At 44.3% G+C, this 24,198-nt stretch overlaps 1 protein-coding gene across 49 annotated transcripts in view; it reads left to right on the top strand.

The window, feature by feature from the left end:
* Positions 1–24,198, top strand: part of CACNA1C (calcium voltage-gated channel subunit alpha1 C) — a 475,965-nt gene that overhangs the window by 427,196 nt on the left and 24,571 nt on the right. For 40 of the 49 annotated variants that reach the window (XM_068660882.1, XM_068660757.1, XM_068660872.1 and 37 more), the window contains 5 exons: positions 12,548–12,580; positions 15,508–15,636; positions 19,205–19,270; positions 22,756–22,847; positions 23,661–23,826. In XM_068660882.1, coding sequence (XP_068516983.1) covers positions 12,548–12,580; positions 15,508–15,636; positions 19,205–19,270; positions 22,756–22,847; positions 23,661–23,826 — 486 coding nt within the window. The remainder of the gene's footprint in view (positions 1–12,547; positions 12,581–15,507; positions 15,637–19,204; positions 19,271–22,755; positions 22,848–23,660; positions 23,827–24,198) is intronic. The other 9 variants (XM_068660980.1, XM_068660876.1, XM_068660765.1 and 6 more) reach the window with 1 other exon arrangement.

Here is a 24,198-nt window from a genome sequence, read left to right as displayed (position 1 = left end):
GAGCATCAGGAAAGGTGCCCTCAGCTCTTCCCTAAATTACACTTACGTCAATTAAAATTTGACCACCTTCCATGTCTAGCCAACAATTCCAGTGCCTGTTTTTCACCCTGTGTCGGTGAGAAAGAAGCATCATGAGACTGTCTGACCACAACCATGTTTGAACAAGGTCATTTTGTTTTTATTTATGTATTTTTTCATGAAGATGGGGCCTTTTTTTTTTCCTTTGTATTAAAAAATGTTGGTTTTCTGAGTGCATTTCCAGAGTTTATAATATGATTTGCCCCTTCAAAAGACTGCTTTTGGTAACTGTGTAACTCCTGTTTAAAAAAAAAAAAAATCAATATGAAAGATGGGCAAAAAGATAAAAATGTGTGTTTTTTGCAGAAAAGGGAGTAGTGAATGCCAATGGCTCCTTCCTCAGTTTACCTGAGTATTCAAGCTGTTACTAGTGACTACCAATCTTAGCAATGCACAGCAAGAATAAAGCATGTAGTTCCCGCTTTGAAAGACTCTCCTTATGATCCAGTTTTGAGGAAATACCTCAATACTGTGATTTCCACAAAACTTCTAGTTATACTTGCTTTAAACATTATTCCAGGTGGATGGAATAATCAGGACATATTTTAACGCTGCTTATAAGAGTAGCATAAAATTAAGTTTGCCTTGCTGTGTAAATATAACCACACACAAGCTAGTTAATTAAAATATGAGAAACAGAAGATACAGAACATGGGAGGACAAATCCTTGTAATATAAATGTAAAAGCAGTAAAAGGAAAGTTAGATAGCCCTATAGTTGTGAGGCCTGATGCACAATCCTGTCTGGAATCTTTCTGAGTGAAAATGTTCACTTGAAAACGGTGGGGCACCATGTCTCATTGGCTGCACTGGGGACTGGGTCGTGCTTTTAATTACTGCAGGCTTTCACATATCCAAAACATTTGTGGGTTTTAAAGCTTTTAGGGAAGGAGTCCTGATTTCATATTTGACTGCAAGTTAGTGTTACAATAGCGATAAGAGCTAATGGTGGAACACAAAGTACTAGAGGCCTTGTCCTCTGTTGGCTCAATGGTGACGTAAGTGTGTGGCAGATGTATTTAAGTGTAAAGAGCTCTTCAAAATGATATATCCAGATTTTCTGACAAATATTTATCTTTTCTTGTAATTTTTCTATCACATCACTTTAAAAAAAAATACAATATTCTGGTATCAGCATATGCAATATGATATGCTTATATTTCATTTTCCTTTTAATGCCAATATGCTTTTCTACAAAGCTAGTTAAAATGCTCAAAAGAAAAAAATAGTAAATAACATTAGAACTACCCCAAACTCATTATATTTTCCATTGGTTTGCTAGCCAGGATAAATCATTCCTTTTGCGTATAAGAAGTTTCTTTTAACTTTGCCTGAACTCTCATAGAGATTGTATCTTTCAATGAAACCACAGAAAATCTCTGACTCCTTAGATCATCTCTTAGTATACTCATGTCATAAGCACCATAAGCTAGATGTTCAAAAAGGTGCTTGGCTGAGTTCAGATCCAGCTAGTTTTCTCATCTAAGGCAATTTCTTGAAGCAGTGAAAGATGCTTTCTGGCATTTTATTCTCCTTCTTCTAAAAGCTACTTTGCTTAGAACACCCAAGGAATTTTCCAGCATTGCTGATCTGCATATACAGATTGCAGTACTAAAGGCTGCACAATCCCCTGTATCTTACTCATTCAGTTTTGCTGTAAAAGCTTCTGGTTTTCATCCAATTTACAAGAGCTTTTAACATCAGTTCTCCAAGACCTCATTGCGTGCACTATCTCTTACTATTATGCATAGCTAGAGATCTGCTAACTGGTTCCAGATTGCACTGCCAGTTGCAATGAAAGCAGCGAAGGTGATGGGAGAAGAAAAAAAAAAAAGAAAAAAAAAAGAACCAAGCTCTTTATGTGTTTATGTGTTCCTTAATCTTTTAACCTGCTACTTTCCCCAGATTTAGGTAAAATGTTGGGTAGCAGAGGTCATGTTTCCCATTCTCAGGAGCACTGGGATTAGTTTTCATTAAGGCAGTAATTAGTTCCCTTCTGCCTACAGTATCAGTGATTTTCCCTGTTTTTCTTCAGCCAAGATACCATCAGTCCAGAGGAGAGGCTGTTGCCCCTTGTGAGAGTTTTTGTGCCAGGCACGCGGCAGCAGTTCAGCATGGTGATGGGTACCATTCTGCACACCCAAATGCCCAGATCAACAGGAATTTTTGAGGTTCCCATTATATAAAGCTGTCACTGGTTTTTGGCTGGTAGGCAAGAGAATGTGACCTCCCAGCCAGATTTGTAATCGAGGGTAAACATACCTAAACTAGTTTTACTCTTTCTAATGTAGACAATATAACACCCTTTTAGCTCCCACACCCCTCCTTGCACGCTCATATGTACCAACCAGACAAACATAAGGGTGGTGTTGGTTTTTTTATTTCTCACTAGACAACTGTTTTTAAAATAGCTGTGCTCTTACCTTCCCTCACTGGTCTGCTCTTCATGGGGACTGTCTGGCACAACGTGCCAACAAAATGACTTCTGCTTTATATATCTTCCTAGACATCTGCTAAATGGGACCCATTCCCAGCTGCATCCAGATGACCTCGCTGTTTACGCTGGGTTGCTGCTTATGGTCAGGAGACTGATAGCCAAAAATGTCTGTCTGGCTCTAATTACTAGTAAACCTGACCATGTCGCAGAGCAGTGGGACATCCCAGCTGGTCCCATCCCAGTCTTTTGTCTCAAGATCCATTTTTAACCTGGGAGATGCCAGTCATTGGTGCTATCTGCTGAGCCTTGTCTGAGTGACTAGGAGAAAATCTGCTTCACCCACAGCCAGTTCAAGTGTTTTCTTTTCCTAAGCTGAACTGACATGACAGCAAAGATGCCTCAGCAATAAAGAAGCACTTGTTAATACAAAGACACTGAAACAAATTGATATTTGGAGCTTGGGATTTTGAGTCTCATCTGTTTGCTCAGACTTGAACATAGTAAATCACATACAGTGAGCACTGCATTTCATCCAAACCATCCCTTTTTTTTTTTTTTTAACTGACAAATTCATAAAATCAATAATCATCTGTTCTTGGAAAGAGGTGCAGAACAAAAAATGTTTCTCAGTAGTTTTGTAACAGCTAGCTGCAATCTCCATATGACCACCTGTAAAATGCTCTGGTAATGCCTGTGATTGGCATTTCCAATCCCAGAATGGTTCACAGGCTCTATTGTACCACACATTAACATACAGGGATCTAGTATGCCTCTGAAAGCACCACATTTCTAGGAAATTGCATGTTCTGCATCAACATTAAATAACTTTCTAATTGAAAAGGCAATGAAAAGGTGCAGCCTGTGAATTAAATACTAACTGCTACAAATCTCAGATGAAAATGGTCCATAACAAACTCTGTCTTTGGGCTGCTGGTGTCTCTGGCCAGCATCCCTTGAGCAGAGATTCATTACTCAGACGTAACAGGGGCTGCCCTTTCACCTGTATCCACTGGCTCTTGCAGTTCACAGTCCTGTTGCATTTGAACAAAGGTGAATTGGGTTTTCTCCTGGTGTCAATGGGATGTGCAGTTTCTTTCAGCACCTTCATCAGAGCATAACTTGGTCTTTCATCTTCACCCTGTCCGAGAGCCTTTGGGCTTGCCAAAGGAAGGATCCTGGCAACAATGAGTCTTGGAGCTGGTAGACTGTCTCCCTTCCTCCTCAGGAAAACCTACACGTGATCTAGTCTGCATCTGTCTCTGTTAGTGCACAGAAGAGTTACCATTTGAAGGAACTGGAGATTTTGCTGCAAACCACGGGTCTGCTTCTGGCCTTAACACCACTGGTGTAATTTTCCATTGGTTGCACAGGAGTTTTAAAGATGCAGCTGACTGGATTCATGCATTCCTGCCAAGCACACCTCAGTAAACCAACCCTTCATACTGAGCTTCCAGCAAACCTTTTCACAGATGGAGACCGTGAAGGTCTCCTCCTTTCTCACATATGCAGTTGAGGCTGCTCAGAGAAACCCCCATGACACCATTGTGCAGAGAGCATCAAGTTTCAATCTGTTCTTCATCATTTCTTCTTCCTAATCCTCTTCCCACACCATGCAATCCTATCAGCTAATAAATAAATAATTAACAAAGAGCAGTAGAAGTGGCTCAAATGCTGAGCGCACAGAAGACAAGCACAGCTGTGACAGAAGATGGACTTGCTTCTAGGAATTTGCTTAATTCATCAGATCATCATTGCCTGAGGAATATGAAGCCAGTAGATGATACACATGTTTTCCGTGCTGTGGAGTATTGCAAGGTGTTGGAGACAAGGAAAGCTCCTCAGGAAATTCATCTCAGAGAAGAACTCTGCTGCTATTACCCTCTCCAAGGCAAGGCGTATGAGGAATGGAAAAGGCCACATCTTTTACAGTACACAACAGCATCTCTTTGAAGTAACTAAGACTGATACGAATGCTTTGAACAGTCTTTTATTTTTCAGTTCAAGATCAAAATCAGTGGCATGGTCTTACCAGACCCTTGGCAGACGAGCCATGTCAGAAGTCCTCACTCTACTTGCAGTACCCCAGAGCAGCAGTGCTTTCACAGCACTGCTACAAATAAGATGAGGTGATGGATTTATCTGGGTGTTTGGGATGGGAGAACCTGGAGATAAAATGAACTGTCCTTAGGAACGAGCCAAAACCAGAACCAGGCTGTGCTCCGTTTGGAATACCAGCATCACAGATTTTCCTTCCTCTCTCCCAGACAATGAAAAAGAAAAAGAAAGAGAAAAAGGATCCATGTAAGAGAGAACATAAATCTTCCTAAAGGGGTGGAGGAAAAGAAGACTGTCCTTTCCGTCAGAGTGATGAATTTGGTGTTTAAAAGCCATGTTAGTTTTGCCATAGGAAAGATAGTGGGACCCACTGGACTACTTAGAAACAGCAATGAGGAAACCATTGGCATTGATGGTAATAGAGCAGAGGAAAGCTGGAGGCCTGTGTACTCTGTGTTTTCACACTTGCAGTCTCCGTCTTGCTCAGTGGTCTGGTCTGCTCCCAAGGTCATCCCTTCAGTCTGCTTTGGGCTGGGGCAGCCTCACTGCCATCCGTGGAAACCCTGCATACAGCTGGCCTTTCAACATTTATTCGCATGGCTCACTACCTTCAGAGCCTTCATTATCTGTATGTTCTAGGCCTTTCTTTGACTCCCCGTCCCACAAAATGCAAATAATAATACACAGGCAAGCCGCACCTGCCTCTCCGAGTCAGACCAGTCCTTGTGCCAGGAGATGAGCATTGCATCTCTGATAGCGTTTAATATCTACTTGTTTCTCAGGAACAACCCCCTAGGCCTAATTACCATAAGACTTGAACTCATCATTTACCCAGAGCTAATGAGAAGGATTATTAAAACATCCTGAAAATTAAGAATAATTTGCATAGACATACTTTACCAATTGTTCTGCTTTTCCTCTGAAAGTCATGAAAAAAATAGGGCTTTCAGCTGTATAAAAAGGGACTCTTTCATTAACGGTCCAGTAATTGTCAATCTAAGGCAATTTGCATAACCAAATTAATGCAATTGACTTCCCTTATATTTACCTTAAGCACTTGAAACCATAAGATTACTGTCTCACAATTTCATGGATATATATATATGAAATTAATTAATAAGCTATTCAAATTGGTATGATTTGCATATTTGAAGCTAATTAGAAAAGCAAGCTCTAGAATTTCAAAATCTTAGAATACATAGGAAATGAAGGAAAAAAAAAACACACACACACAATAGCTGCAAGACTCGCTTGCAGTAAAAGTTACCTTGAACTTATTAACTATTTTTGGAATAGGCTTTTGTTCACTTGGAGATGCTAATATCTTCCCCAGGATCTGAGGTTTTGTGGAAACTATAATATATAGTTGCATTTGCATGAGCTAGCCCTGTATGAGTGTTGACCCACATGGTTTAGTGCCAGCAGAAATGTAACGATAACCTTCATTGCAGGTGTCATATTTTTCCTAATTCCCCACATTATACCAAAGAAAAATTTAATCCCCTAGCGCAAGAGATCTTAGTCTCTTCTGCAGAGCTGTCTGAAGCCTGTTACATTGCTTTTCCCAGGGAAATCTGCAAGGTGTTCACCATTTGCCCCAGCAAAGGCAGTGTCATACATGATGATTCCCTGTTTTCCTGTAAGATGGTGCCCTTTTCCAATAGATGTTAAATACAAAGCTCGACATATGAAAATTATACAAAAACCCTCTGTTGCTTCACCCAAATTAGAGCTATGAGGAGGCTTGATTTTTTTCCTTTGTTTCACAAAATCTTGTAATTCCAATATGCTTTTCAATTTTAAAATAGAATACAAATGGAAAATTACACGATTTCCAGTAAAAGAACGTTCTAGCAGAAGTAGATGGGGAAAATCAAAACATTTGTTTCAGTAAAGTAAAAACACTTCAGTCCAGGATTGATTATTTTCATAGTTATATAACATTTCTAATTGAAATGAAAACTCAAATTGAAAACTGCGGGGATAAAATGTGAGCTGCAGTCTTACTAACATTTCTGAAATGTGTTTTTTTTTTTCAAAATTGACATGTTTCTACAGAACATTTCAATTTCAGCATCAGCATTCTTCTAACAGAAAATATTTTTGTAGCAAAGAAAATAATTCTGTCTAGTTTTATTCAAAATATTCCCAGAAATTCTCAAAGAAATGCACACTTAATGGAAGAGTGCAGCATTTGAACAGCTTGCCTTGCTTTTTTTTTTTCCAGCTAATAATTTGGTTTCACTGTAAGGTTATGGGAATTGAGAATTATGCCATCTGCAGTCCAATAGTATTCCTTGTCAGAGAAATACCAGACACATTTCTGCCTGGCCTTATAATAACTTCACAGAGTTTGGTGACAGGTAGATTATCTCTAGAGTGTTTGTTAATAAAACCACGCACAACAGTGGCAGACAGATGACTCTGGGGGGGTTGTGGTAACTCCACGGTGTACTGCCAGCAGCCAGCTTGTTTTGAAACCCTAACTTTTTCTCTCTCTCCACAAAGAGTTGTGTTACTCAGCCTCCTGAGTTGCTTCAGCCTTTTGACACTACAAACACAAGAGGAAGTCTAGTGGCTTGTCTTTAATCACATCTCTGTGGCACTGATAAATTCTAAATCTCTCCTTCTCCTGTAGCCTAGTAAATTCTTGTTCTCCTTGAAGCTCATGTCCTTGCAGATCCTGTCTCTGCTTGTAAGTGACCACCATGAGTCAAATAAAAATCCCCAGAACAGCAGTGCTGTTGGCTTGCAGTTGTCCTATTTGTGGCCTCTACACCCAGTCAAGATAAAAGTGGCCAACCATCTGAAACAATCCTTCAGTTCTTTCTAACTCCCTGCAGCAACAAAATCAACATGCTGTTGCCTACCAGCTATCCCTAATGAAACTGCTTTTAATTCCCCTCAAAATCTTATCCATGTTTGTATGATGTGGTCATCTTCTCTCTGTGTCCAAGAATGTCCCAGCTGCAGTATGGCTATGGTAGGCAGCAGCCTTGGAGGACTTCAAAATACAAAAAATTTGAGTGCGAAAAGACTGATATCCTAGAACAGCGAATGAGTTACATAGCACTGCAGCCTGCTCACGTGAACTCTACAGTGCAGATTCTCAGAGGCATCCTTCCTGCAAGAAGTAGAAAAAAGCAAGAGGTAATCACCTATCACCCCCTTCCTCACTGAAGAACCAGTGGACAAGCTTCCAACAGATACGGCATCTTCATGGGTAGCTTTTCATTCTCCAATTCTCAACACCAATCAAGGGAACAGGAGACATCTGTCACCAACAACCAACTACTGCAAGTGATCTCTAAAGAGTTTCATCCGCAAGCTATGTTGTCCTCAGTGGAGAAATCCCATTAGCAGTTGTTGGTCACAAAAGGCAACATAAGCATCTGAACAACTTGTTTTCTTGAGACATATGAAGATGCTCTATCATATCATGGTGCTAAAGTACTGAACAGACTTCCTCTCATTTCTTCAAATCTAAGACTACCAGGCAACATCAGAATGTGGCCATTATAGCACTGTGTTGAGTGAGACAACTGGCAAGCAAAGCAATATTAACTCTGTGCATTCAAGTTGCTTATAGGTCCCCTAGATCAAGCCAGGCCTAACGTTGGATTTTGCCTTACAGGGGATTACAAAAAGAGATTCCTTCCCACAAATAGAATGAGTCTTACTAGAAAATTTTACTCCTTAAAGCTGGGGGAAAATTCATCATGAACTTCCTAGCACATACTGAAGCTGTGCTCAATATCTTCAGTGTGTCCAGTGGTGTAAAAAATCAATACCATCAACAGTGCTGGTAACAGGAATGCCACCTGCCTGTCATCCCAATGATAGTCACACTCCTACAAGTACTGAAACATACTTGCTGAGTAGTTAAGGAGCCTCCATGGATTTATTAATTACCAACCTAGTGGAGGTCCCCTGTTTCTAGGTGCTATTTCTTTGAAAAGACCTATAGTTGTCAGCAAACCAGCCCAAAACAAAACAACAACAACAAAAAAAAGGGAGCTCAAACCTCTCAAAGCATTCCTCCATCTCTAGTGTTCCACAGGGACAAGGAGGGATTTATGCCTCTTCTCAGGATTTTTCTACTGAAACTTTCATTTGAAATTATTAACTCACCTTATTATTATCTTCCAAATCTTGATCTATCCAGAAGATATTCAAAGTCATGTCTATTTCAAGGGGCTTCAATACCACCATGATGGTACAGCTTTTAGTCTTTTTGCTCATGTTTTTGCTTCTGTCTTTATGGCTCTGAATGCAAGTTATCCCTTCTCAAAAAAAAAAAAAAAAAAAATCAGAATTTTTTCTGGATTACAGAACAGCATTTTGTAGTACAATATTGACTGTCATACAGCACCCTTAAAACATTGAAATTGGATCTCCTGGAGTGCAAATGTTATCCACTCCTATGTTTCAAAGCATTTGTGTTATATTCAGCATCTGGAAAGCCCCTAAACACAGCAATCCTCTTACCTAAGTTAAGCAATATTTCCTTGACCTGGTGGCATGATCAGATATGACTCATATGTGAGTCAGTGTAGATGTTCAGGAGACTGATGCTCCCTGTACCAATTGGAGGTGGTATGTTCTTTGGGAGTAGCCATCAGTAAGACTCAATCCCACCTACCTAGGTGGAGCACTCTTTATTGGTTAACCAGAGAGCAAGACTGGCAGGAAGACAAAACAGTTACCTTATTCTGAACTGTGTCCTCTGAGGTTTTAAGTATGTCTCTTGAATAAGCATGTCTTCTTTCCTGGAAACTTCCTTACCTGGGATCCTGAATTCATGATGGGCATAAGCTGTACCTTTCATTTTTGTGCCTGCAGGAGCTTTAACAATGTGAACAGGTGAGCAGCAGCTCAAGCAGTGTGTCCATGTGTGCTCTGACACACACTGGGCATAGTTAAAATGAGGTACCTGTGGGCAACAATAATCTGAGGAGCTTTCCAGACGTGCTTCAGGGATCCCTCAGACTTCATCCTACTCAATCTTTACTTTGGCTTTTAGTACCTGCTTCTCTGTTTCTTGACCTCTTCTGCTCCTTAACAACTGTTACCTTTTTAATATGGTAACATAAAAATAAAAAAAATCATCCTGCCTCAGATATTTCTCCTCTTACCCCTCTTAACCTGCAAGTAAGACTATATCAGTCTTACTATGTCCCTGGATGTGTTTGTGACATCTAATTCTGGTCCCTTTCCTCTATGATAGAAATTGCTCAGAGCATCATCTCTTGGCTGATCTCACTGTTGTTGTTGTTGCTCTCTTAATTCAGTTATGTGCATGCTACTTGTGCCCCAAATGACAAGAACAGGGTAGAATAGATGAATTTCTGTGGCAGATTGAACCACATGCAGAGGAAGAGGTGGTTGCAAGTAAAACAGTACAGCCAAAGCCACCTTCTGTTAAGTGGTGTTACTTCTATAAAACCTCCTTCAAATATAATAAACAGATGAGGATTTGCTTTTGTACATTGTTCTGAGATTTGTAGAAATGAAATCCTGTCCACTTCAGTTGGGCAATAGACATATAGGCTTCATATCCAAGTACCTATCACCATGTCTCTATCCCTGTGAACAAATGTGACCTACTAAGTTCTCAGGTGCCCGTCTTTGTCCTAAAATTAGCATACCCTCATCATTTGCAATGTTACAGATTCCCAGAAAATCTAGCAATAGCTCTCTGTATTATTATTAGGAATGGCCACACTTTAAAGTCCCAGTAAGAAGTTCTCAGATAACTGTGCTCAGGTCTGTATGGTGACTCTTTGGCACTCATAGAAAATGGAAGGATTTGGCTCCTCTCTCAAATTACTGTGGACATCAGAAAATGTATTCAGCAACCCACACAACTGGGGATTAATTCCTCTCACCCCCATATAATCATGCACAAACTACTGTATGAGTACAAGCGTATTAAGAACCTTTAAGAACCTCTGCCCATTTTGCTTGAGTTTGTACAACTATCACCTGTCAGCATTAGCAGAAACTTTCCTGCACTGCTTTTGAGCCTTTATTGTAGGTAGTGATATAATATGCTTCATATCTGACCGCATCTTGTAATACAGGCCAGTTAATTAAGGGAATGAGAGTGGAGTAAGTCTACCTCTACTTCCCTTTCTTAGCAATGCCAAAGATTAACAGTGGCTCCTAGTTTTTCAACATGTTGACAACTCCTCCAAGTTGAGCATCTCATATCAACAGTGCATTTTAGCTCATTACATAGCCATATTGTTTTATACAGATTTTTTTTACTGTTACATTCCTATTATCCTCCCTTTCTGATGAAATACTAAGAATATCAAAGTGACAATTAAGGTATAGTATTCCACAATAACTTATAAGGCTTCTTCAGACAACCAGTCACAGATGCACTGACACTGTTAGCCAGGAAAGATGCTGGATCCTGAAAGGTGCTGAAAAATATTTGACTTCCTTCAGTCAGCTTGAAGGAGCTTTGTACCTAGTACCAGGAAAGCAGCAACCAGCAGAATAAGGATCCTCCTACTGTTAGAAAAGATGATTGGCAAAACTCATAGAAAGAGGAAGGGAGATGGGGCAGAGAAATGCACTGGTGGAAAAGAGAGGTTTGCCCAGCAACACAAAATCAAAATCTGTAAGAAACATCCCTATGGACACTGCTCCCTTACTTGGTATTCAGGCCAACATTTGCCTGAAAGTTTCTTCTGAAAAGAAAACATAAGAGCAAGCACATGAAAGAGAAGGATAAAAGCAATGAAAGCTGACAATACCAACCAATGAGTTAACCCAAACAAATATTGCATGGTTAGGAATACCATGGGTTTTTAATTGGTCTCATTTGCCTATATGACCAAATAGGCTGACCATCCAACATACAGTTTTTATTTAGGTAATATTGTGCCAGCTTATTTTGTACAGTGTCCTTGGAGAGCAGAAGCACACTGTGGGAGTCCTACATGGCACTAGAGGTGATTTTTGCTGTTGGCAGAAGAAGTGCATCAGGTTCGGCGTTGGTAGTGTAGTCACAATAAGTAATGTCAGACCAGTTTGGCATATGAAAGAGGTTTAAGCCTGAAGGATTACACTACCATTGAACTGAAGGACTCCTGATAACATTGCCTTTATTTAATTTTCAGTTCTGCTTTTTAAACTTAAAGGTATTTGCTGCCTTGGGTGTTTTTGAGAATTGCTTTCAGTAGTGGAAGTGACCCCAGATGTTATTCTGGGAGTGTCAGGCAGAGTGTTTGCAGCAACTAAACCCTTCCAGGGATGACTGGGGCTCAGTTCAGCTCTGCTTGGCCTCAAAGGATGTATCCGATGGGTCCCTGGAGATTTGGTGTGAGGTGGGTGAAGGTAGAGCACGCTAACCAGCTTTAACAACACACTTACCACAGCCAGTGGTGGGTATTGAAGGGTTGCCAAGAGCTAATTACACTGTCCCAGCCCATTTTCTTAGTAACAACAATGTAATCACACAGAACTATATGTAGAGGAATAGGGGTATATAGATAGAAAGTGTTGCTTTAGCACCAGGATATTATGGGTTTACAGATCAGATTGATGCACTAGAAGCTGGCTGCTCCCTATGCAGGCATTGCCTGGATCTGAGCTGAGGAGCTAAATCAGCCCCCCGTACTGAACTTGGTAGTAGTGACACAAGAAACATTTTAACAGTATCAGTGCCTCCACTGCCTGGATTCAGGATATTTAGCACTCAGAAGATACTGGGTCAAATTCGTGTGTGGTATTAGCAGATACAGCTCACATCATTGAATTCAGTGCGAGTTGTACCTACTAATGCCACGGCCAGCTTTGATCCTGGACATCCCAGGGAATGAGCCCAGCCTCTTGTGCATTTCTTTCACACTCCCTTTTGCCCTCTTCTGCCATTTTGTTGCTCCTGTGTTAGCCAAGACCTAGTTTACTAGGGCTCTTGATTGGAGACTTATTACAGCTTATTTCTGTCTGCCTTTCTTTAAAGCCAGCTGAACATACCCAATGCTCTTCCTCTATGGTAAGACCAAAAATACAGACCACCCTCCCAGCTTCTGTGACACTCTTTCTAACACACTCCTTTATTCTCTTCCCCGATCACGAGTTCTCTCTCCAAGCCCAGCCTAGTTATTTGTGCATGAAGCTGCCATGTTGTGTATTGGTGTGAGTCTGGTGTTCACATGAGCTGTGAATATGCTGCACATGTGTACTTCTTGTGCATCCTGAGCTTTCCTTTGGTCAAGTTAACTGTCGTTCTGCCTTCTAATGAATCACCAAGAGAGAATCAGACCTGGTAAGATTTCTTGTTAGCAACACACTACATCACAACCAATGTGATGCTGAATGTGATTTCACATCCAGGCTTACAGACTAGAAAGGACTGGAGCTCCAAAGCTCCTTTTCAATGAGATGTTGTCAGTGTAACATTTGAGTTCATACTTTGCACAAATAAGAATAAGCAGTGCAGTGGCACACACAGATTATGCTGCTTTGGTGTACAAGGCTGTTCCTAAGCTACACCAACAGCAGTAACTCCATTCTCTGATTGAGAACTTCCCTCCTCTGGCAAAGATGTGCCTTCAAAAAGCAGAGGAGAAAGTGAGCTACCGGGACAGTGGTTAATGTGTAGCCACCTAGTTTTAAAATGACTGTAATCTCCTGAGGCATCACTGAATATTTTTGGCTATGTGTTTTGATGCCAGCGAGTTGCAGAGATGTGTGTCAGGGAGAAATTTGTTTCACTTTGTCCACTGTGTAGATTTTGTCTATCACAGGACATTTGGAGGGCATGAGAAGTTTACTGCTTACATCTCCTGCCTCCTCTCAGCAAGGAAAGACAAAGCAATACTAAAACATCTGTCCAGACTCATGCCCCAACTGGCTGCCATCCAAAGGGTCAAGCCCACAAGGAGAAGCAGCAGGTAGAATAAGAAAACACTTCTTTTTTTTTTGTCACAACCATAGCAGTAGTGACACCCACACAATTTTTAAATTTCAACCTCAATTCTCTTTTAGGTAGTATTGGAATTTATCTCCTTAGGAAAAGTCAAAAGGTGGCCATAAAACTTCTGTAGGCTAGGGAGAGACCTTACAGCCAGCCCTATAGGATGGTAGTTCTTAGGGTATTAATTGCCAAGAGTTTTGATTTTTTGGTAGCCACATTCCCTCCTTTACCTCAGAACCATTCTCTCCAGTTCACTGAAGCCGTCAGACTGTTGTCCAAGTCAGAAAATAAGAATGATGTGAGATTTAGGGAACACTCAGGCTTTTCCGTGACACAGCCTGTTCCCCTAATCTTTTTCGCCCCGCTACTGCGTGGGCAGCTAGCGTCAGCCTTTGCTGCAGACTGGAGGAAGCTACCCAAAATATCCACCGGTGATTCACATGGATAGACAGACAAACTGCAGCTGTAGCGCAGTCCTGAAGTATTACAGGCACACACATCAGCAGGCAGGGCTGAGATGCAGCCGGGGCGGATGGAGCCGAACACAAACCTGCACGTCCCAGGTGGGAAATGGGAGCATGCTCACAGCACAGGTACACGTCCTGCACAGCTGGAGTTTTAATCCCAGAAACGTACATCTGGGCAGTTCCTGTGCCTCAGATTTTATCAGAAATACAGAGGCAGATGCGGCTTTTGCCGCCCTGTGGCAGGAAATCCCAAGGGTCTGTTCTCTCTTGGTTTACACAGTGGTGAGTAGTTAACAGCAGGGGGTGATCTGCACTGTTTCTTCCTCCGAAATGTTGCTCTTTTGGTGTTTAGACTCCAACTCTGGTCTTTGCAGCCTGGGTGGGGACAGAAGGAGGCCTCTGGGCACTCCGTTGCTCCACAGGCAGGTCAAGTGGCAGGGTGACAGTGTTATCTCCCCACATGACAGGAGGTTACGTTCCCACAGTGCTCCTAGCAGAAACCCCCAGCTCCACAGGCTTTGCACAGCATTTTAGGGGGTTAGTGAACTGGGAAGCATCGCATTTTCTGTGCCTTGCCTCCCGTCAAGCTAGAGAGCGAGTCCTCTGCAGAGGCCCAGGTACATGGGCTGGCAGCTCAGCGCTCGGGAGGAGGCTGCCTTCACACGTGTGCAGGCTGAGGAACATCAGGGCCGGCTGCAGGCCCAAGGGAAAATGCTTAGGGACAAAGCAGATGCTGTGAGGAAAAATAAAAAAAAGATAAAATAAAATAAAAAACAGGCCAGAAAAAAAAAAGAGTATTTAAAAATACCGCACGCTTGAACAGTAGCAGTGAAGCCAAAAGAAAATGCTTGTGTTTTTTCTGTAGAAAAAAAAAAAAAAAGGCAGTGTACAGACTGTGGGAAGTACAAAGGGGTCATGAGAAAAGTGAAAGGCCCAGAAGCAGAGCAGCAGGAGCTGGTGACCACAGCTCAGCCCCCAGCGGCACAGCCGCAGTGGCACAGGGACAGCAGGGCTGTGGGGCCAGGGGCAGCACATGGCCAGCCCCAGGGGGGTTTCGCACCCCGCAGCAGGCCTGGGACCTGCTACTGCTTCCCAGAGCAAGCAGCACGTGGCTGGTGCTCACAGCAGGTTCAGCAGCTGGATCAGGGGCCTGCTGGGGTAAAATATCCGAGGCAGGTCTAAAAAGAAAGTGTCTCTCTCCTCCAGTAAAATATCAAGGAGAATTAAATCTTTCCCATGTTAGGGAGAATGCAGAGGAGGGAGCACAATCAACCCCTGATCCCTAGAAGTCCAGGCAAGCTGAAGGGAGAGGCCGATGGCCTTGGTAGCCCCCATAGGTAGCCTCAGCACCGTGGGAGAGAAGGCAGGACAGAGCGGCCTCGACCATCCCTGGCGTGCCGGGGCAGTGCAAGGCCAGGGAGCGTTACCAGGACAAGGAACAGTGCAGTGAGCTCTCGGCATAGCGTCCTCTGTGGCCCAGGGCCCTTGTTCCTCCCGTGCTGTTGTAACTCCTGCCTCTGTGCCAATGGCTTCCAGAACGCAGAGGAAAACTCTCGCATCTCAATCACCTTCTTCCGACTCTTCCGCGTGATGCGTCTCGTGAAGCTCCTGAGCCGAGGGGAGGGCATCCGGACGCTGCTTTGGACCTTCATCAAGTCCTTCCAGGTATTCCTTCACTTGTTTCGCAGTAGGATGTAACCCTTTCGTTTTTTCCCGTCGGTTGACCCTCGGGGAGGGTTTTCACCCACATGGCCGCTGCCCGAGCTGAAAGGATGCTCATCAGAACTGCACGTGGTATGAGTGAGCCTCGAGTAAACAGGGCTCAGGGTGGATGTGTTTCATCTTTAAAGCATGAGTAATTGCTTGAGACCTTCCTGAACTGCCTTGATAGTTCTGTTCAGGTCAATTACTGTCTGACTGTAACCATTCAATCTTTTTTTTTCTTTTTTTTTTCATTTGAGCAGTATTTTATATCTGTTGATTTAAGTGAAATTCACAGCTATGGGGAAGGCAAGGGCCTCAATTAAATTTCCATTAAGCCTTGTTTTGAGGCTTTCCAATCAATATTATAGGTGTGTAGCCCCCGTGTTTTCATCGATGAAGAATTTCACCTTCTTGGCCCTAAACCTTTGGCCTTGGTAACAAAGACAATTATTAAATTGCTGCTGCTTTTACCCTGGCAGCAGGTGCATTTCAGTGCTAGGTGAAGTACCAGAGTAGATAGCAGAAGGCAAAGGAGGCCAGACAAGATAAAAATCATCACCTCTGGAGATTAAACTAACACCAAGAGATAGCTAATTTCTAGGAAAAAAAAAAAATGCTTCCAAACTAGCCACTAACCCACAGAAAAATGCTGTGCAGAGATGAATGCATTTTCCACTTGACCAGACTCAGTAGGCCAGCAAAACCTGGCCAAGAGCCAGGGCAGATCTGGAGGAAGCATCAGGGAAGGATGGCAAAGTAATACAAATGGTGATCTAAACATGAGGAAAGATGTGGGGACACACTACTGGACAAAAGCATGAAAGAGTGACTTGCACAACACAGCAATCTTGAAACAGCTACCACATATCCCTCAGATTCAGGCTTTAAATGGTTGATTGCATTTTTATTGACTCAAATGAGAAAGCAACTGACCAACTCTTTAAAACTGGAACCTCACCAGCTATGACACAAGCTGAGACCAAAGCCTGCGGTGCTGTGGATCACCCTGACTTCTGTCTCTGTTAGCAGGAGTAGCACATGTTTACACCAAGGATCAAATCTGGACCTTTTCTAGTGCAGTTCTCAGGTGTAGCTGTAGCATCAGGCTTGTGCAAATGATTCTCATTTTGCTCAGTCCTTGACTGCCAAAGGATCTGATATGGCACAGCAGTTTTCTGACACAGCTGTACCATGGGGCCGTTTTCCCATTGCTGTGATGGTTGCTAAATTTCAGGTTGTTATTTGGGCAGCTCCAGTGGGAACCATTTTGTCTGCATGCATAGGACTGAGATTCCCGTGGCACAGCTCAGCATCCCCGATGCAGGGGACAGAGTCACACTTTCCAGTTCCTGCTTCCCCTCCCCATGCCCCCTGCGCTCCTCCAGCCTCCTAGCAATAGCTCGCCCTTATCCTGAGCTCAGCTTGCCAGGGCTCTTGGCTGGAGAGGATGAGATGGATGGGAAAGGGAGTGCCTGGTACTTCCCTCCAGTGACCTCCAGACCTCTTTGATTGGAGAGTCAGTTTTAGGCAGGGTTGAAAGGTGGTGGGAGAAAGTATCAAGGGAGGTATCTTCCACAGCAGGGGGAATTAAAAAAAAAAAAAAAAAACTGCAAGCGTCTTTTCCCTTTAAAGCCTTTCGCTGTTTATAACATGGTATTCTCTGCTTAGAGCTCCTCCTCTTGCAAATTCTGGGAGGTTGCTTTAGGAGCTAAGAATAGCCCCAGCACTGAGCTCCCAACTCAGCCACTCTCACCATGAAAATCTGGGATCCCTGCAGACTTTGTCTGGCACAAGCTCTGCTCCGTGTCCCCACATGCTTCCAGGAAGTGTTGTCGTTCACACAGGGCAGCCTCATAGGCAATGGACTCATGGAGGAGTTCAGATCCCATTGTAACCATGATGTGCTCTGTGCACCTAACACCCTATATGTAGCTTGGAGCACTGCTCAGAGGAGCATGTGGTGGGAAAATGCTCGGCAGGGTTTCCTCCGGCAAAGAGCAGGCTGGCAAGCGGGAGGAGTAGGAAGTGAGAGGGGTGCTGAGGGCAAGGCAAGGCCGTGGGAATCAAAAGGACAGAGTGGTAAAGCTAGGGAAAGATGGGGCTGGAGGAGGACACAGACGGGAGAGTGGAATGTGGGAGATGGGGAGCTGAAGGAGCCATGGGGAATAAGGAGCAGACATGAGTGGGAAGGTGCATCAATAGGCTGAGCAGAAAAACATGGAAAGAAAATGGAGAGCAGGAGGGAAGACACTCTTCCAAGCCCTGTGTGAAAGACAGAACTGGTAAGGTTATGTCCTTGAGGTCCTGTCTGGACACTACCTTGGGAGCTCTACTGAGGTTCTCTGTGAATCAAGTCCCAACTAGATCATCACAAAATGTGTGGAGCCCAGTTCTGAGCTAGTGCATCTCCACTGGCATTGTGGGGTAGCCAGGTAGATTCATCTGACCCTATAAAACACAGAGGAATCTCCCTCTGGGTCTTGAGATGATTATTACAGACACTGATTAAAGGTTTAAATTATGGCCATTTTGATATTCAGATGTCTTTGAGATGATTTCTGCATGTTTTAGTCAAATCCCCATGGTGGTCGGTGAAAATTGTCAATTTAGACATAAACTGGAAATGTACAAATAACATCACATTTTAAAATAATAATGATGTTGTAGGCTTTTTATACTCCATGAAATGGGATGTTCAAAATCCAGCCCAGGGGCTCTACTGGCATTCTCAAGATGAATACATCCGCCCATTGCCTCTGAAGTAAGGTCTGGAAATCCCTGGCCTGAGCACTATATTTCAAAAGCAACAGAGTAGAAAATTCCTTCTCAAAGACCCAAGACAGCGAGGCCCTGAGCTGTGTGCCCTTGATTCCTGCTAGTGGTGGAGGAAACCGATAGCACTCAACACTTTGCTGATTGCACTGGCCTCTCCCTCCCGAGGCAGCTCTGCAAATCAGGGTTCTGCATTTCCTCTTCAACAGCTGATCACAGACACTTAGAGAGCTGCAGACACCATCACAGACACCTAACACTGAGCAGAAGACAAAGCTGATGCCTATTTAGAGACTTAGGATGGCACCAGCCCTTGTAGGAGCCTTGAATTTGGATCTGGGCAGCTGTTGCATTTTCAGTTTCACCAGAATGGATCCAAGAAAAACACAGTCAAAGGACATTGCCATTTGGGACAGAATCAAACCGGTTACAGTAGTTTTCTCCTCATGGTAAGCAGCTGTGGACGCTGTTTCTGGCCTGGCTTTCCTCACTGCCAAGGGCAGGAGCGACTTGCAAGAGGCAGAGCCACAGCACCGCGAGTGGGAGCCTGGCAGAGCTGGGTGGCAGCAGGGTGGTGGCGCGGAGGGCGAGCAAATATGGTCCTGTAGAGGCATCTAGTGGCCAGCTGGATGAATTACAGACTCCACGTTTCGGTCAGTCTCTGCCCAGTTTCCCCAGAGCCAGGAAGGAGCAATAACCCGGCTCGGTAATGCCAGGCTTGGTGGAGACACGGTGCTCTCTTTTTTTTCGTTTCTAGGCTCTCCCCTATGTGGCTCTTTTAATAGTGATGCTATTCTTCATCTACGCTGTGATCGGGATGCAGGTAAGTGGTACTAAAGGTTCAACTGTTTCTTTCTCCTCCTGTTAGAGTTTTGGGGGCTGATCTATAATGTCACTAGATCAATGTGTGGTTATAAAGGTTTACAAGAACATTTTCTCCAAGCAAGGTAAGAAGGCAGCTGCTTGGTTGGAACACGTTGTCTGCCTATGCACTGCCAAAAGGATCACAACACGCTCCAACAAAACCAAAAAAAATCAATCCATTTAATGGCAAAATACAATATGCAAACAATAAAAGGAATGTGCCAGCACTCCACACTCCAAAGGAACACCCATCAGCTCTGGCAAAGGTGAATTAGTGCCTTGCTCATTGGCTTAGAAGAGTTGTTTCAGTGGGCTCGTGGCCATGCTGCAATGAACAAACCCCATTTTTCTCTTGCATCACTTTCACACTGGCCTAACTCCATTGGGTTGTAAAGAGCACCATTTGATTTACACCCGTGAAGGCAAATATGGGATCAGAACCAATGTACCGACCCTGTGTTTGTGCCAGTTCTTCAGGAAGCTGCATCAATACAATATCCTATTCAGTTTGCAAAATGAACTTGGAACCAGCCCGAGCATTCATCTGTGCAAGGAACTGATGTTGCATACAGACCATTGAAGACAGCATGCGATGCAGGCATGGTCTGTGACAGTCCCAGCCTCATTTGCTGTGCTTTTCAAACTAAGCTTCAGTTTCCACTTCTGTGTTAATCAAAGATCTCAGACAAGTCAGCCATCTGGGACGAGAGACCAAACTATAGAAAGGCAAGGCATAATTACTTCCAGAGGCCTTTAAACATGACGGGCTTCTTAGTTTCACAATTCAGAAAGAATTTCTAACAAAATTAATCTCACCTCTGTGACCTTATTTTAATTTGTTTCCTGTTTTTATAATCACATCTTTTCACAGACTCCATCCACCCTCCCCCAGTCTGAAAAATAAAACTAATCATTTCTTGAATTATCATAGGTTATCTCAATTGCCCCTAGTAATTACAGCTGTCATTTAATCTGCTGGGCTCATTCTTTAAACTTGCTGCTTTGCCTTTAATACCTAACTTGTTCAAGTGGACAAGATCTTTACAGGATTACCTATGCTATACAGAAAATCACTTGAGATTATTACGCTAGTGTTACATAGCTACATAAAGCATTAAAAATGATTTCCCAGCACCTACCCAGATGGGGGTTACGATGATCATGGCAGTGCCAGGGTTAGATAGATTATTCTGCAATTCTATTCCCTTTTCTATCAGCAAATTCTGAGTTGGAAATCTAATCCTTAGCAAATGCTCAAAACTCTGGTTTAACCATCTCATCAGCCTGAAGATCATACATTTCTCCTTCACATGGATCTAGGTCACTAGAGTGCTTTCTGACCTCCTGCCTTCCAACAAAAAAAACAGCTCTTCTCATCTCCTCTCTTTGTTCATAGCCCTGTTACTTCAATTTTTTGTCAAAATGGCGTTTCAACGTTTTGTGTGCTGCTCTCTTGAACCTGCAGACAGGTAGACTTCCCTCACACATAGGGACACGTAGGAAGGAAACTTCCCCACTCCATTGAGCAGCTTCCATGAAAGCTGAGAGGTACCAGATCTGACAGAATTGTAAGAATTACCCACGTGAATGAGACCTTCCATTTTATCTCAGCTGCTCCCCTGACTTGGAGCCTAACAACATTTGAGCCTTGCTATCCAATGTGCCCAAGGGGAAAAATCCAAAGTGATGTTGACAGATGGAGCCACTAACATAATGGCTTAGGAGGCACAGGCTGAAGAGGCCATGAGAGAGGAACCTCTACTTGCAGCTCGTTGCAGCTGACTAATGCAAAGCATCCGTGGAAGCTGTTGCTGGTGCATCATGTGTGAGGGAAGCCGCAGGGAAGAAAGGAAAAATCAGACTTCCAGCATGGGAAGTTCCCATGCCTACGCCTGCCTGAAGTGAAAAATATGGGCTGCCTCAGCTCGAGCTGCCTCTGAGCATTTAAGCTGTCCTCCTGCTCCTCCTCAGTGCAGCTGGGGCTGTCACTGCTACCCACGGCGTGGGGGCGGTCGGGGCTGGGGAAGGCCCACATGTCCACGAGGAACCCCTGCAGAAAGCCTGCCACGTTCAGATCCTCCCTCCGTGCTGGCACGGCCTTCCTCTCCACGTCACCGTTTGTCTTGGGGTGTTAATTATCAGTGACATTTGCTTGAAAAGAGGCTCCATGTTCTCTCGGAGCTGCTCTGTTCCTGCTGCTCATTTTGGCTACGAGATAACAGCACTCAGTCCTTGAGATCTGTGCCACATTGTTGTCGATGGGCAATAAATAGTCCTGACCAACTGTGCTGGGCAGAGACCTTTCTGCCGGGCAAGGTTTGTTAAGCTCTTAGCCCCAGTGCCCACAAGTGCAAAAGCAAAATAAGATTTTTTCAAAGGAGCCTGAAACTCTGCTGCACCGGGGGCTTCACATCTGAGGGCAGACCCTAAAAGGTCTGGCCAATGTTTCAGGCTTTGTGCTGCGGATGGATGAGTTGGTGCAGCAGTGGTTGGCTGAGCTTGGGAGGGAGCTGTAGGCCATTTTTGTGGCTTTAAGGAAAAGTCTGTCAGATCACCATTATAATATGGAGCAGCTCAGGCATGGTGCAGGGAGAGCCCCAAGCAGACTGAAATAGCCAGCAGAGTTTTATTCTCATGCAGTGACTAAAATTGTTACCATCACTTTTGTACCTAAGACCAAGTTCCCCACAAGGGCTGTAAACCCTCGAGTTACCTTCTCTGCAAAAGCCTCACTTCCACAGCACACAAGCCACCAGTCTGCTTCACTTCCACCAGGGAGAGCCACTTATTTCAGCCAGAATATGAGGCTTTTAAACTAGATCTCTATCATGCACCTCTCGTGATTACTTCTCATCTGTTGCTCACTTCCAATGCTCTGTTCCCTTTTTCTCTGGACAACTCTAGTCATCAACTTCACATTGCTGCCTTCTGAGTGGCCCTGAGACACCTCCTGGTGACAAGCGTGGTTATTAGAAGGGCAGGCATTTCGATAATTTCCAGAGCCAAGGCAACATACTTTACGTTGTTTTGGGAAGATGCAAGGCATCGCGCAGACCTCAAGGCTTTGCAGCTGTTGGTCTTCTGCTTATCATTTCCTCCTGGTGCAAACAGATAAGCGAAGAGGGAAGGAGACTTTCCTTCTGTGTCCGTAGCTTCTTTCAGCTGGACCCCCTCCCCTTGTGAGTGCCTGTTAACGTAAGACCCCATATCACTTATTCACAATATATGAAATAAAGAAAGGGGCTTCCTGTTAAATATTAGTGCTTTTCTGGTGATAAAGCAGAAGCAAGGGAAGGAACGGTAAATATGAAAGACAGTTTAAGAGAAGAGCAGTTTCTGTTAAATGTCAGGTCTCCAAAGTCAGGGTGAGGCCAAGAGCTACAGGTAACGAGGGGTTTGGGGACTTTGCAAAGCTAACCTGAAAAGACCTCTGCTTTCTGCCAGGTGTTTGGTAAAATTGCGCTGAATGATACCACGGAAATCAACCGCAACAACAACTTCCAGACCTTCCCCCAAGCAGTGCTGCTGCTTTTCAGGTGGGTGTCTGACAGCTCTGCATTGTGTCAGCCCAGGAGCGTGATTCCTTGCTCTTGGGCACAGATAATCTCCTTCTACCGTGTTGTGCTCGCGAGGTGAGTGGAACGTGTTGTCCCTTAGTGGGAGAGCCTAGGAGCCACGCCAGGTGGAACAAATAGTCCAGTAAGCCTCCAAAAAGTCCAGAGCCAGTAAGCCTTGTGCCCTGCCACCTGATGCTGGCCAGCCCTCAGTGCCCCAGGTCACCTCTCAAAAGAGAGGTGGCCAGTTGTTCGGTGCTCTCAAATGCTGATACCACAAACTCCTCCTTTCTTTCACATCAAGGCAGGATGACTTCCAGCTAATTTTAGCAGGGAGGGGAGTATGAGCTCCCACTCATGCTTTGGCCTAGCTCAGTTTGCACATCATCCTGCTCCAGCTGTGGCCAGGTGTGCCAGGGCCAAGGAGAGGTGCTGAAGGTGGGGAGAGGATGGCAGGGAGTTGGCGTGAATGCAGCAGTCTATGCTCCTTCTTTCCATGGAAGTTTTTATTGTAATCCGTAGCCGTGTCACACACATCTCAGTGACAATGACTGGCCAGACCATGACAACCCCATACCAAGACTAGGCACAGTCAGTCAGGAACAACATACCAATAATGGCAACAGAGCTAATGAAGAGGAGCAAGACATGCCAGTGAATGTCAGAGCCCGACCGTCAGCCTGACGGGTTTGTAATCAACCTCAGTGGAGCAGGAGCAGGTTGCTAGTGTGCCAGTCCCTTCCCATCCTATATCAAAGGTCACTGCTGTCTTCCCTCGCCCTCTGCTGTGCCCAGGTGTGCCACTGGCGAGGCCTGGCAGGAAATCATGCTGGCATGTCTCCCAGACAAGAAGTGCGACCCCGAGTCCGAGCCAGCCAACTCCACTGAAGCCGACCACTCCTGCGGCAGCAGCTTCGCCGTCTTCTACTTCATCAGCTTCTACATGCTCTGTGCCTTCCTGGTGAGTCCACCCCAGCACCCAAAACCTGCCCCCAGCTCACACTGCCCCCCTGCCTCAGCACTGCACAGCAGACGGGTGGCTTCAAAGGTGGGAAATCTCCCCGTGGGGCTTTCCCCAGTAGCCCCCTCTCTGTGACTACAGCCCCTCGGTCTCTGCAGCTCCTGCCTCTCCCCGCGGCTCTGGGGGATGCTCTGCTCCCAATCCCAGTCCTCTGAGCACAGCAAAGGAGTGCTCTTCCCTCCTCCCCCTGAATGAGAAAACCAAATTAGCGTGTTGTGGGCTGTGCTGAGGCTAGCAACGCCTCAGCCACACTTCCCACCTTCCCTCCTACCTTCCTTCTGGCTGCTGAGCAGGTTTTTCCTCCCCTGCCAG

This window comes from Anas acuta, chromosome 1, assembly GCF_963932015.1.
Source record: "Anas acuta chromosome 1, bAnaAcu1.1, whole genome shotgun sequence".
Lineage (NCBI taxonomy): Eukaryota > Metazoa > Chordata > Aves > Anseriformes > Anatidae > Anas > Anas acuta.
Note: the sequence above shows the minus strand (reverse complement) of the source record. Positions and strands in the feature narration are given on the sequence as shown.